Here is a 14,454-nt window from a genome sequence, read left to right as displayed (position 1 = left end):
CTAGCCAACTGTATAAGACTTGCTGCCTCCCACCTCAGTGCCTTTAAATATGCTCTTTTCTGGGTATGCCCCATGCTCCCTTTCATCACTTAAAATATTTCTACCAAACTATATTCAAAATGCTCTAACTCTGTATATATTTTTTTTTCCAAGTTAGCTTTATGCCTGATGTGGGGCTTAAACTCATGAGCCCAGGATCAAGAGTCATATACTCTACCAACTGAGCCAGTACAATTCAACCCCTCTAGGCTCATTCTTTAATCAGCCCCTTTTTCAATATTTAGAGACATGACTTTCATTACAGGATAGCATTTTAAAATGCATATATGCTTCATGTTTCTAAAAGTTTAATATTATCTTTTCCAATTGTGGTAAAAAAACATAAAATTTATCATTTTAACTATTTTTAAGTGTACAGTTCAGTGTTAAGTATATTCACATTGTGTAATTAACCTCCAGAATTTTTTCATTTTGCAAAACTGAAACTCTACACACATTAAAAAACTCTTCTTTTCCCTCTTTGCCAGCCCCTGGCAACCAGCGTTTTACTTTCTGCTTCTAATCTGACTACTTTAGATACCTCAGGTAAGTGGAACCATACAGAATTTTGGCTTTTTTTGTGACTGATTTATTTCACTTAACATAATGTCCTCAAGGTTCATCCATGTTGTGGTATGTGACAAAATTTCCCTTTTTTTTTTTTTTTTAAAGTAGTCTGATGCCCAGAATGGACCCTAACGATCTCCTTCCCTTTTAAGTTTTTAAATAATATTCGATTCTATGTGTACATTTATCCATTCATCTGTTCATTTATATTTTCTACCTCTAGGCTATTGTGAATGGTGCGGCTATGAACTTGAGTGTGCAAATATTTCTTCAGGATCCTCTTTTCAATTCTTTTGAAAATACCCAGAAGTGGGAAAGCTGGACCATATGGCAGGTCTGTTTTTAAGAGGAACCACCAAGCTGTTTTCCATAGCGGCCGCACCATTTTACATTTCCACCAACAGTACATAAGGGTTCTAATTTCTGCACATCCTTGCCAACACTCTTCAGTTTTTTGATAGTAGCCATTGAAATAGGTGTGAGGTAGCATCTCATGGTAGCTTTGATTTGCATTTCTCTAATGACCAATGTGGCTGAGAATCTTTTCATATACTTCAGACATTTGCATATAATCTTTGGAGAAATGACTATTCAAGTCTTTGCCCATTTTTTAATTGGGCTGTGTTTTTGTTGCTGAGTTGCAGTTCTTTATATAATCAGGATATCAGTCCCTTAGATACATTTCTGAAAATTTTCTCCCATTCTAAATTGCCTTTTTATATTTTTTATTGTATCCTTTGATGCATAAGAGTTTTTAAGTTTGATGTAGTCCCACTTACGTATTTTTGCCTTTGTTACCTGTGTTTTTGTTGTCATATCCAAGAAATCATTGCCAAACCCAATGTCAGGGTTTCTCTTATGATCTCTTCTACAAGTTTTATGTTTTAGGTATTATGTTTAGGTATTTAATCTGTTTTGAATTAATTTCTCATAGAGCATAAAATAAGTTTCCAACTTCATTCTTTTGCATGTGGATATCCAGTTTTCTCAATACCATTTGTTGAAGAGGCTGTCCTTACCCGATTGATTGGTTTGGCACTCTTCGTTGAAGATTATTTGACCATATATACCCCAGGGTTTAATTCAGGGCTTTCTATTCTACTCCCCTGGTCTACATGTCTGCCTCTATGTCAGTACCACACTGTTTTAAAATTACTATAGCTTTGTAATATGTTTTAAAATCTTTTTAAGAACTTCCTTCTGCCTGAAACACTAAATCCCAACTTAACTTGGCTAGTACCTACTCATGGTTCTGGCTTCAGATTTTACCCCTGTTGTGAGGTCTTCCCTAACTATTCTCTCTCTCCAACAGTCACATATACATCTCCTTCCTGTGAATTCCCACTACACACTGTACTTCATCTACCACAGAACTTTGCTTTACTTAATTGAACTGTGTGACTCCCAAGGGTATTAATCCCTGTGATAGAGTACTCATCTATCATTTTTAGCTTCACATCCCCAGCTCCTAGTTAGTCCTTGCCTGACTCACAGTAAATGACCAATAATTATAAAAACTGAAGACAATAGAATATACTCAGCTGGTAAAAAGAATGAATAAAGTCTACGTTATTGATTTAGAAAATGCTAAAATATATGAACTAAAAAAAAAATCAAGGTGCACAACAGTGTACATAGTATGCTACCATTTATATAAAAAGGGAAAAATATAGTCACATAATCTGCATGTATATGATATAGCTCTGAAAGAACAAACAAGAAAATAAAACTGATTATTTCCAGTTGGCCAGGTGGAAATTGCATAGATGGGGGCCGGGGAAGGGAGCCTTTTCTCTGTATAGTTTTTTTATACTTTTAAAATCATGTAAATTATTCCCTCTTTTTGGTATTAAATAAGCTTACTTTTTTAAAAAGTAAAGGAGTAATGTTCCCATAGAAAATCAAATCGCAGCTGGGTAACATGTGGCATTACCTCCCTCCATCTAAGAAATAATAAAAAGAAAATAAAAATGAATAAAATCTGTCTTTAGTGTTACATTTGAACCCAGAATCATCCCACAGAACCCCAGAAACTAAGAATTTTGTGGATAAAGTACATGCTTCATTTAGTAATGTAATCAAATAGCATATTAAGTTAATCTTTAAATATTCTAAATCCATGAGCTGTGTATAAACTGCATATTGAATAAGTATGTACTGCTTATTAGTGACATGCACACATACTAGCTTTTTAAAATGTAGTAGCTAGCTTCCAGGATGGCCTCCAATGATCCTCACCTCCTGATATTCATTCTCTTGTTTAGTTACCCCTCCTATACAAAATCACAGCTGGTCTATATGCTGTCTTTTGGATCACTCATTCTGGCGCAAGCTAGCCTTTAGGTAATAAGGACACTTCAAGTAGCGCTATGGGGAGAAACTTAGGTTTCCCTTCAACAGCCAGAAACAACCTGCTAGTATGTGAGTGAACTACTTTGGAAAGGGGTTCTCCGACCCCAACTGAACCTAAAGATGACTGCAGTCCGGCCCACTATTTGACTGCAACCTCACAAAACTTAAGCCAGAACCTCACAGCCAAACTGTGAGGTTTCCCCAATCCCTTCTGAAAGAAACTGAGAGGTATTTATTGTTTTAAATCACTACATTTTGAGATAATTTGTTATGCAGCCATAGATGACTAGTCTCAAAAATATTTTACTTAAAACAATTTTTTGAGTATTGTTGACACACAATGTTACATTAGTTTCAGGTGATTTGACAGGTTTAGACCTTATGGTATGCTCACCACAAGTGTAGCCACCATCTGTCACCATACAATGCTGTTACAGTATCACTGACTATATTCCTCATGGTGTACCTTTTATTCCCATGATTTATTCACTCCATAATTGGAAGCCTGTATCTCCACTACCCTTCATCCATTTTGCGCATCCCCTCATCCCCATCCCCTCCTACATCCATCAGTTCTCTGTATTTTTATAGGTCTGATCCTGCTTTTTGTTCATTCGTTTCTTTAGACTCTTCATATGAGATCATATGGTATTTGTCTTTTTTCAGTCTGACTTACTTCACTTAGCACAATACCCTTTAGGTCGATCCATTTTATTGCAAATGGCACAATCTCATCCTTTTTATGTCTGTGTAATTTTCTATTGTGTGTGTACCACATCTTCCTTACCCATCTGTCAGTGGACACTTAGGTTGTTTCTGTATCTTGGCTATTACAAATAATGCTGCAACAAACATAGGGGTGCATATATCTTTCTGATTTGTGTTTTCATTTTTTTTGGATAAATACCCAGTGGAATTGCTGGATCATATGGTATTTATGATTTTTTTTTGAGAACCCTTCGTACTGTTTTCCACAGCGGCTATACTAATGTGCATTCCCACCAACAGTACGTGGGGGTTCCTTTCTTTCCACATCCTCACCAACACTAATTATTTCTTGTCTTTTTGATTTTAGCCATTTTGGCAGGTGCAAGGGGATATCTCATCGTGGTCCTGATTTGCGTTTCCTTGAAGATTACTGATGTTGAGCATCTTTTCATGTATGTGTTGGCCATCTGTATGTCTTCTCTGGACAACAGTCTATTCAGGTCCTCTGCCCATTTTTTAATTGGATTGTTTGGGGGCGGTTTTTGGTGTCGAGTTGTATAGGTTCTTTATACATTTTGGACATTAACCCCTTATTGGGTATAAAGCTGGAGGTATCACAATTCCAGATTTCAAGATATACTACAAAGCTGTAGTAATCAAAGCAGTACAGTACCGGCACAAAAACAGACACATCTATGGAACAGAAGAGAGCGCCCCAGAAATTAACCCACACTTATATGATCAATTAATCTATGACAAAGGAGGCAAGCATATACAATGGGGAAAAGTTTCTTCAATAAATGATGCTGGGAAAAAGGGATGGATACATGAAAAAGAGTGAAACTGGACCACTTTCTAATACCATACACAAAAATAAAATGGATTAAAGACCTAAATGTGAGACCTGAAACCATAAAAATCCTAGAAGAGAACAAAAGTAGTAATTTCTCTGACACTGACCATAGCAACATTTTTCTAGATAGGTCTTCTTTGGCAACAGAAAGACAAGCAGTAACTATTGGGACTACATCAAAATAAAAACCTTTTGCAGAAAGGAATCCATCCACAAGAAGGCAACCTACTGAGTATTTACTTTTAAACCACAACCTCTATACTATAACTTAAAAAACATAGTAAAAGCAGCAGTTATCATATCACATAAAACTAACAGGCAACCTCAAATTAACAGAATCATGTAGGCTTGGGGCACAATGTTTTGAAGATAGCCTTCCAATAAAATGACAGGTGCCATAAAAATAATCATGTTGCTGGAATCCCTTTTCAGGCTTAAAGGTGGACTCCTGACAAACTGGTGGTAACATTTATGGAATTGCTGGTATACGATATGGAAGTCATTTAAATACTTATTTTTCTTCCAAAATGACAGATATAACTTTAAACCAAGTACTATAATCTATTTTTTTTTCCTATGGAGAAAAACTTCTGTCCAGGAAATTTTAAAATCAAGACATTGTAAGACGTGTTAAGTGAATATGAAAAGCCACTGTGCAAAGTACATCGTGTTGAAGACAAGCAGAAAGCATAATAGCAGACTGGGATGACGTTTGTGGTGTACAATATACACTGGAAAATTTGACTGATTATACTAACACATATTCTAAGGGTTTCAAGCAGCTGATACAGCACACACACACAAAAAGCAAACGGTTATTTACCTGTATAACTTAAAGGACTAAGACTGCTATGTTTTTATAGTTTTTCTGATTACAATCAGTTGTTACTTTCAAATGTAAGAGTTTATCTGCACTGCTTTTATCCTGCTGCTGTATTTTATAGTAGAGACACAGGAAAGAAACTACTCCTTTGGGTGAAAGCTATTTTAACGAAATAAAGACTATTCATCAAGAGGGCTCTTTTCTTACTTCCAAATTGAGGTTGTATCGCAGAACCTTAGATTAACAGCAACCTGACCTCTGGTTGAATAGCAAATTATTGTGTATTCTTATAAACCTAGTATTACCATTCAGGTAAATTATTTTTTGGAAAACAGAAACACCGAAACAAATGGTCTATTCACCTGAACTCTTTGTTCAAGAACACAAAATAACAGTAATTTAAACATTAAGCTCGCAATACATATATAAGCCTGAAAATAACCACAGCAAGTTGAAATACAGAATGTCTTTTACAGAACAAGAATAGGGAATTTATTTTCCTGCCTATTCACATTAAACTCTTACCATAAGAGAGGAGAATTTTTCATTACCTCAGGAAAAAAAAAAGGCCAGAAATGTCTTTTGTAGGATGGAAATATTAAAATCTAGCTCAAACTTAAAAAGTGATGAAAGGAAGAAGGGAGGTATTATATTCTCCTAAGTTTATTACCTTATCCATGCTTATAGGAGCTTTGCCAGATAAACATATCAACATTTCATCACTCCTGAATCAACAGTCATCACTTTGTCATTATAAAAGGCGCCCACTGATTTTTAGATTTCTTTAGATTCAAAGGTTTATCTTAAAGCTATGATATCCTATTAAAAGGGTGGATGTTTTATTTGTAAAAGTAACATTAAAAACATTTTTTGGAAAAAAAATAGACACATCTAATTCAATAAAGATTGTTTAGTCTTTTTATTGCATTTTTAAAGTTAACTCTAGTACACCTTTTAATTTGCAATTAAGGTTTTATTTCCCAATTCTTTCACAGATAAAATTCTAAGGAATTTTCAGGCCCTGATTAATCCAGTGTCTTCCCAAATTTTGGCCACCAATCAGATATGAAATGATTTTATGGGGCCCAAGGAGAGGGCTAAGTGACACTACTAAATCAGTGAGGAATTTATTCCCTCTTCATTCTAATTCCTCTGACTGCATCAGGAAGTTCTCAGATTGATGGCAGAATGTTATCAATACCTCTGTAATTCTTGCTAATCTCCCTTCTAAACAAAGAACAGTAAGTTTCAGGCTTAAGAGTGTTCAATAGCCAATAGTGTCTAGAATTTAACAAGTTTCGTTTTCATTATTTTCAACTTTATGTCTACCTTTTGTTGATGGCAAGTGATACTTTATGGTGATTATTTCAAGTTTTCTTTTCTTTTTTTTTAAGATTTTATCTATTTATTTGACAGAGGGAGAGAGAGTGTGAGCAGAAACACAAGCAGGGTGAGTGGGAGAGGGAGAAGATGGCTTCCTGCGGAGCTCGATCCCAGGACGCTGGGATCATGACCTGAGTCAAAGGCAGACGCTCAAAGACTGAGTCACCCAACTTGAACACCCTTCAAGTTTTCTTTAAAAATTATATTAATAACTACACAGATATAAAGAAAAACACAGAAACTAAGTCTACAGGAAATACGCAGATATGGTCAAAATTTTGAAGATGATGTAAGAATGACTGACATTTGAGAAATACTACACTTACCCATGTGGTTAAGAAATAAATATAAGTACCTACCATGAACTATGAGCATACCATTCATTGGTTTAGCCATCAAGGACAGAAAATGATAAATGCTGACAGGAAAGTCAGAAGAGAACAAAGTTACTTCAAAAAAGGATTCACAGACAAGGTGCCACTGGAGCTAGGACAGTATAGAGTAGACATGCCAAGGCAGAGAGCATGCATTTGAAGAAAGCAAAAGCATAATAATACAGGCCTGAGTGGTGGCATGTTCTAAATCTTGATTGTGTTGGTGGTTACCCAGGTATGTATATAATGTACACATAAAATGAATGCACATTATCTGTAATTTTTTCCTTAAATTTGGTACCATGTCTTTGACCTATGCAATGAAAACTTATTGAGGTTTTAGGCTTGGATAGCTTAGCGGGGCGGGGTGGCGGGGGGGTGGGTAAATAGGTAAATACAATAAAAGGAAATCACCATTTAAAGACAAGGGAATCAAAAGTACTTATTTTCATAACATAAATTTTCAATAAAACCTGTAAGCTATTACACAAAACTTGCAGCTCTATACTTCTCAACAGTTTCATTTCAGGGAGAAAATCTACCTGAATTAAGGGTCACCTATTAAATGTATTGTTCCCACCCCTGCCCCCCCCCCAAACAAAGGAGCACATTAATAGCACTCACTCCTAACAAAGTAACAAAGAACAAACTAAAATGGCCATACTGGCTGTGTGCTAGTGACATCTGACAGAATTTAGCAAAATAATTTAAGATTGCATTCAACACTTAGATCCCGTTTATCAGCAACTCAGAAATGACTGCCTTAGTATGTGTTTTAACCTTGAACTCTTTCCAATGATCTAAGCTCTTAAAATTTAGTTATTAATTATTAAGTATATTTCAAGTGGCTTTTATTACATTTCATAGTTTTAAAAGCTCATGACTAGAGAGGGAACTCATGCACAGTAAAAATAATGCCATTGTCAACAAGTCTTGTTGGAACTTTATAATGCCATTCTCAATAAAATTAATGACTTAACCATAAAATCAAATCCAAATGTGAATTAATTATGGTTATAGAAAAGCATCAAGAGACCAGGAAAAAAAAAAGATAGTCTTCCTCTGCCATAAATCAAAGCATTAAAGTGCACTGAACCCTATGTGCATCCTTAATATTTTACTAAGGAAAATACAAGCCTTTTGTTACATCAATGCGTTGCCACTATATCCTTATGCCCCAGTAAGCTTAAACTGAAAGCTAGAAAGCATAACGTAGGGAATTTTAGAGCTGAAAGGAGACCGAGCTCTAATATAGGCAGTCCAACTCATGAGAGTTCGATTTACAATTTTTCACAGTGGCAGTCAGCCTCAGCTCCTAGTCAGCCCTGCAATCATGAGGGTAAACAACTGATACGCTTACAACCATTCTTTATCCACACAATCATTGTTTTTCACTTTCAGTACAATATTCAATAAATTACATGAGATACTCAAAACTTTTATAGTAAAATGAGCTTTGATAGATTTTGCCCAACTGTAGGCTAATATAAGTATTGTGAGCATATGTAACATAGATGTATTGAATGCCTTTTCAAATTACATTTCAATTTATGATGGGTTTATCAGGACATAACCCCATCATAAGTAGAGGAAGATCTGTATAGTAATTTTCAAATTGGTATTCTATGTAATTATATTCTATATGTTAACAGGTTGGCCATGAGAAAATAGGCTTTCTGGCCAGGTAAGACCATTTTAACCTTATGTGTTCCTAAATTATTTGTCAAGGAACAGTTTTGGGGGCAGTAAGGCTGTTATTGGACTGAGCACAGTGTTCAGGGGAAACATCAGTTTGGAAAATTCTGATCTTATGAAATTCCCTTAAACGGATGACAAAACTGAGGCCTAGAGAGATCACATCTGGTTAGCAGGAGAAAAAAGAATGCGAACAAAATCTTTCATTCCCAGGCCAGAGCTCTTTTCATTTTAACTACAAAATAAGCTCTTTAAACTGTATATAGTCAAACATTTAATTTACATTTAACATTTTGGTTATGGTGTCACATTTTCTGGTTTGTGTACTAACTCAGATGTTTTTAATTCCTTCAAGACCTGGGTTTCTATTAATTAGACCCACCTGGAGATTTACTATTGTTTAGTACTAATGAGGAATGATTTCGTTCAGAGTGGCAGCTTAAAGTAATCACTGGAATAAAGCATTTGTATTACAACTGGTTTTTAAATTACCCTTGTTACAACTTGTCAGCTCAACTAAACCACTGTGTTGTTTATTAAGTGAATTTCTTAGCATATAATGTCAACATATGCTGTCCATGAGAACAGACGAGATCTGCCTGCGTAGAAGAAAGCCCACAAGATCAAAATTGAGGGATTTTTGTCTTTCTACAGTTCTGGGCTTATTTGCCAGGCAAACACTTAGTTTCCTATCTTTTCGGTAATTATCAAAAAAATGTTTTGACTGCTTTAACTACAGTGTCCAAATCAGATTATCACAGTATAGTTCTCAAACTCCCCAGAATTGTAAGACAGTGTAAGAAACACAATTCGTTCAGCTTTAAAGTAGTTATGTACCACTCCCCCTCCCCCCTCAGGGTAGGAGAGAAGAATGGAAGAGACCGAACAAGTAACTATAGTTATGCTGCAACTTTAAAAGGCTTGAGAATCAAAGGTGATAATGGTTAACAACTTCCTTATGACTACCCTGACTTCCTCTAATAAACTTCTGCACTCCTTTCGAACCTCCCGCCCCCCCCCCCCCGCCATGGAACATTAACTATGGCAGGCATTCATGTCTCCTCAATCTTAAAAGAACCCAACAGATGAATGAGACGGCATGAAGCCTGGATTCCACCAACAAAGAGGTTACTCTGCGCGCCTTGATCGCACAGGTGCGACCTCCACCCCAACCTTGCGCATCGCTGGGCCCCAGCGCAGGAGGCTCGGGAGCGGCCACCCCTGCCTGGGGCCGCCCTGGAGCCTCCGCCCGGCCCGCCGAACCCCCGCGCAGCTCCCGCCTCTCCGGAAACCGGAGGGCGGCCGGCCGGTTTCCAGGCTCCAGGCGAGGCCAGGGCGGCAACACCCCGGACGCCACAGCAGCTTGCCCCGCGGGCCGTCCCCGCGGCTCCGGAACCAGCCAGGCCGAGGAGGCCGCTCAGGGCCGGCAGCCAGCCTCGCGTCCGCGCTGGGGGCGGGGACGCTGTTACCTGCCGTGGGCTCGGCCGCTCCCCGCCGGCGCCGCTCTCCTGGCAACCGCGGCAGCGACGCAGAGGCCGGGAGCCGAAGGGCCTAGTGACAGCTCCCAGTGTGCACTGCGCCCGCCCCCACGCCGGCGTCAACGTCGACGGCCCTCGATCCCCGCCCCCGGTCCGTGCCTCGCCTCCCGGCGCTAGTTGTCGCCACAGCGCCCTCAAGCGGACGGTTGGGGAAGCAGCCCATAGCCACCAACTTCGCGGATGGTGTTTTCAACTCGCCAGCGCCAGCAACATCTTAATGGAGAGTTGGAAGGAATGCTAGGAATTGAGGACAGCTTTTATATATTATTTAAACAATCATTTAAGTGTTATTTAAACGATTCCTCGATATTTCATATGAGGAACTTGAGGCCCAGAAAAGTTGGGAGACTGGTGAAGTTAGGAGATAAATAGTTGTTATAAGATTTGGACACATTTTGAGTTTGTTCTCTCTCTAAATCATGTAGTTACTACAAGGAAGATTGCACTGTTTTGCCTAAACCGTAGGGTCAAAGAAAAAAAAAAGATTGTTTTTTACAAATGAGTGACTGTATATTAAATATAACAATCTTTTTTTTTTTTTAAAGATTTTATTCACTTATTTGAGAGAGAGAGCAAGCGCAAGAGGGGGTAGAGTGAGAGGGAGAAGTGGACTCCTCCCTGAGCAGGGAGCCTGAGGTGGGACTCAATGAGGGGACTGCAGGATCATGACCCCAGCCGAAGGCAGTTGCTTAACCAACTGAGCCACCCAGGCACCCTGAAATATAGCAATCTTTAAAAATAATCAAACACCCAAAAAAAAAAAATAATCAAACACCAAGTATGAAGAGCATGTTGTGCTGAGACTGTTAAATATTTCAATATAATGTGGCAGTATTTAAGACTTAATAGCTTTGAGAACTAAAGGTGGAAGATATTAGGATTTGAAATCATCACCCATGATCACCATTATTTGAGGTGGAATAGTGGAAAACTTAATTCTTTTAACTGCGTTGTTACCTCCATCCATGATTTTGAATTATTGTTGCGGATACAGGAATTTGTGAAGCACCACAATAAACTTTAAGAACTGCAAATACTGACTTTAAGAAGATTCGTCTTAAAATAGTATCTCTAGGGATGTGGATTTGTTATTTGGAAAATCTTCGCATTAAGAGGCTATCAATAAACATGATTTTCTGAATACAAGCCATCGTTGTTTCTGTTTTTAAAACCTAACAGCCTCTTGTTTTTGTTTTGTTTTGTTTTTAAGATATTATTTTTAAGTAATCTCTACACTCAACCTTGTCTCGAACTTAACAACCTGGAAATCAAGCCTCCAATGCTCCACCGACCAAGCCAGCCAAGCACCCTCAGCCTCTTGTTTTTAAAGAATTCTTTATTGTAAGTTTACCACCCTAGCCTTATATTTTAGTATTTCCCCATTTTAAGTATCCCCCTTTTTAAGTACTTACGTTATAGTAGAGCCTTTTCTTTACTAGGTCGAGCTTTCCGAAATTATCTTCTAGAAGTATTAAGATTGACTTGTGTGAATCAGTTCTTACTTCTACAAAACATGGCGAGTGGAAATGTACCTGTGGAATCATTCTCATCCTCCTTTTTTCAAAGATGATAGGAATGGCTAATCCTGTGATTCATGGTACTGGATTTAACCACACTCTCTTCTGTATAGATAACAGAAAACTTAACACTTTCTGCAACTGTTTTTAACTTAGAGTAATTGTGTCTAAATCCAGAAGCCATGCCAGGTCAATCCTGGACATTTGTTGTCTCAGAGGAGAGCTACCAAAGGACTGACATGGTTCGTAAAAAAGATACTGTAGTTTATTAAAATCGAAACAAGATTGTGTTTTGGGTGGAGAAATCTGCTCTCGAATCTCCTGGGGTCAGTGCCCGTCTCTATCTCCTCCTTCCTGGGAGGAAGAGTCACATCCTGGGAGACTAACGCACCGGGCCAGCCCACAAGAAGAAGAGTGGGAGGACAGTTTGGCTCTCCCTGCCCACCTTTGTCCCGGCTCAGACACCAGCCCCGATTTAAAAACGCTCACGCCCCCAGGTCGAGATTTCGCGGCAGCGCGTTCTCCGCTCGGCAGGTGGCGCTGTGGGCTGGCGGGCTGTGTCTATCTCGCGATGTGGTCCCGGAGGCCCGCCCCGCCGCCGCCGCCGCCGCCGCACGTGCAGCCGCTTCGGGCCGTGGTGGCCTGTATTCGCCTGAACCTGCTGCTGGGCGCCGGCAATGGCGGCAGCGGCGGCGGGGACGCGCGTGTTCCTGGAGGTGCGGAGACGGTTGCAGAGCGCGCTGCTGATCCTGGGGTAAGGCCGGCGCTGGGCGTGTGGGCAGCTAGGCGCAGTGCGTAGTCTGTTGTTTCTGCCGGTTGGGGAGCCTCCGCCTCCCTCAAAAGGACCGAGTTCTGAGTTTCTTTCCAGTTGCTTAGAGCCTGTCATTTACTCAAAGTGGAGTTTCCCCTCCTACCCCGTGCTTTTATCCCCCCCCCCCGGTAATCTCGGCGTCACCTGGGAGCTTTTTAGAAATGGAGAGTCTCAGCCCCACACAAGACCTGTGTAATCAGAACTTATATTTTAATACGCTTTCCAGGATTCAAAGTACACACTTTGAGGAGCACTGATGTAACATAACAGTGCCAGGCTTTTCCAAAAACAGTGCAAAAAAAAAAAAAAATGCCTTGCCTTCTTTTTGGGATCCTCATTAGAGGGTAATGTCCAATGTGAGAGCTTCCTCTTTTGTACATAAACTCGGGTTGTTGTTTTTTTCTCCCCAAGCTGTTGTCTGCAGAAAAACTGACACATTCACTGAACGACTAACAAAGGTTGCAGACTTCTTATTGGAGCTCATTCTTGTATTCACATTGCGCGTTCCAATGAGAAGTCAGCAAACGTTTAACTTGTTATTCACTACACATTCAAGAAACTTTTAGGAGAAATGGTCCCTTGTTTGGTAGTATGTGACCCCCTCGATTATTCCCTTGTGACTGCCGTTTCAAATAGAGTAAATTAGATGTTAAAATCCTGAAATTTTTACTACACTGAGCCACTCAAGAGGTAGGTTGACGCTTTCTTTTCCTTTATCGGCCTTTTCCTTAAATCGGCCAAGTATAGGTGTGGCAGTCTGGAAATTTGGCATGAGAACTGAATTCAAATCCTAGCCTCTTCGCAGGAGTAGAATCGTTTAATCTGAATTTTTTCAATTGTAAAATATGGGTGATACTTATTAGTCTTTTTTCTTTCTCTTTTTCTTCTCTGTTTCTCCCTCTCCGTCTCAAATCATAAGTTCAGATAAGTATCTCCAATTCCAGTCCACCTTGTGGGGTTATTAGCAGCCCAATCTTATGCAAAACAAAAACAAGACAAAGTTCCTACTTCCTCTCATCAAAGGGGCCCTTCAAAGTTCCCTAGGTTACTCTCCCTTGTTTAAGCAAGTGAAGAAACCTGACTTTGCTAGACTACTAGTTTGTCCCTAATGGTCTTTGGCTGTTGAGTTTTATCACCAACTTGCCCCTCATGAAAGCAAAAGCAACCATTCTTCTGATTTCATTCAACAAAGATTGGTTTTTACATTTCATGAACTGTATATAAATGGATTCATACAGTATGTACTTTTTTGATTCTGGCTGCTTTCCTTCAACAGTGCTTCTGAGATTTCGTGTTTCATCTGTGTCATTGCACATGTCAGTCTATTTTTTTCTGGCTGAGTAGTTTTCTACTGTATGAATATACAATTTGTTTACCCATTCTATTGCTGGGTATTTTGTGTGTTTCTAGAACTTGATTATTATGAATAAAGTTGCTATAGCATTTTAGTGGTCATACATTTTCATTTCTCTTAGGTAATTACCTAATTCTGTAATAGTACACAATTCTATACCTTTTCATTTGGTTTTTGTTAATTCATACGTGTTCCTTTGGAAAGTGTCTTCTGATTTTTTGCCATTATAAAAAATCAGGTTGTTTGTCTTATTGTTGAATTTAAAGAGTTCTTTCTAGAGTCTGGAAATAAGACTGTTCTTATTTATGCCTTGTAAATATATGAATACTTGTTCCCAATCAGAAATTTACCCTTTCATTTTCTTAATAGTGTCTTTTCAGGAACAGAAGATTTTTAATTACAATGAACTTCAGTTTACATTTTTTCTTTAATGGTTAGTG

The 14,454-nt window shown here is 38.7% G+C and overlaps 2 protein-coding genes across 7 annotated transcripts in view; one reads left to right on the top strand and one right to left on the bottom strand.

Moving 5' to 3' along the window:
* Nucleotides 1–10,391, bottom strand: part of DOP1A (DOP1 leucine zipper like protein A) — a 97,369-nt gene extending 86,978 nt beyond the window's left edge. The window contains exon 1 of the mRNA XM_081829358.1: nucleotides 10,264–10,391. The gene's annotated coding sequence lies outside the window, so the exon portion shown is untranslated. The remainder of the gene's footprint in view (nucleotides 1–10,263) is intronic.
* A 2,049-nt stretch (nucleotides 10,392–12,440) lies between these two features.
* Nucleotides 12,441–14,454, top strand: part of UBE3D (ubiquitin protein ligase E3D) — a 144,178-nt gene continuing 142,164 nt past the window's right edge. For all 6 annotated transcript variants that reach the window (XR_014147784.1, XM_081828594.1, XM_081828593.1 and 3 more), the window contains exon 1: nucleotides 12,441–12,603. Coding sequence is in view for 5 of the 6 variants with exons in the window: in XM_081828594.1 (XP_081684720.1) it covers nucleotides 12,527–12,603 (77 nt within the window). In the remaining variant the exon portion in view is untranslated. The remainder of the gene's footprint in view (nucleotides 12,604–14,454) is intronic.

Source organism: Leptonychotes weddellii, chromosome 8 (assembly GCF_054177405.1).
Source record: "Leptonychotes weddellii isolate Sample4059 chromosome 8, ASM5417740v2, whole genome shotgun sequence".
Lineage (NCBI taxonomy): Eukaryota > Metazoa > Chordata > Mammalia > Carnivora > Phocidae > Leptonychotes > Leptonychotes weddellii.
The sequence above is the reverse complement of the archived record's forward strand: the minus strand, read 5'-3'. Positions and strand labels throughout refer to the sequence as shown.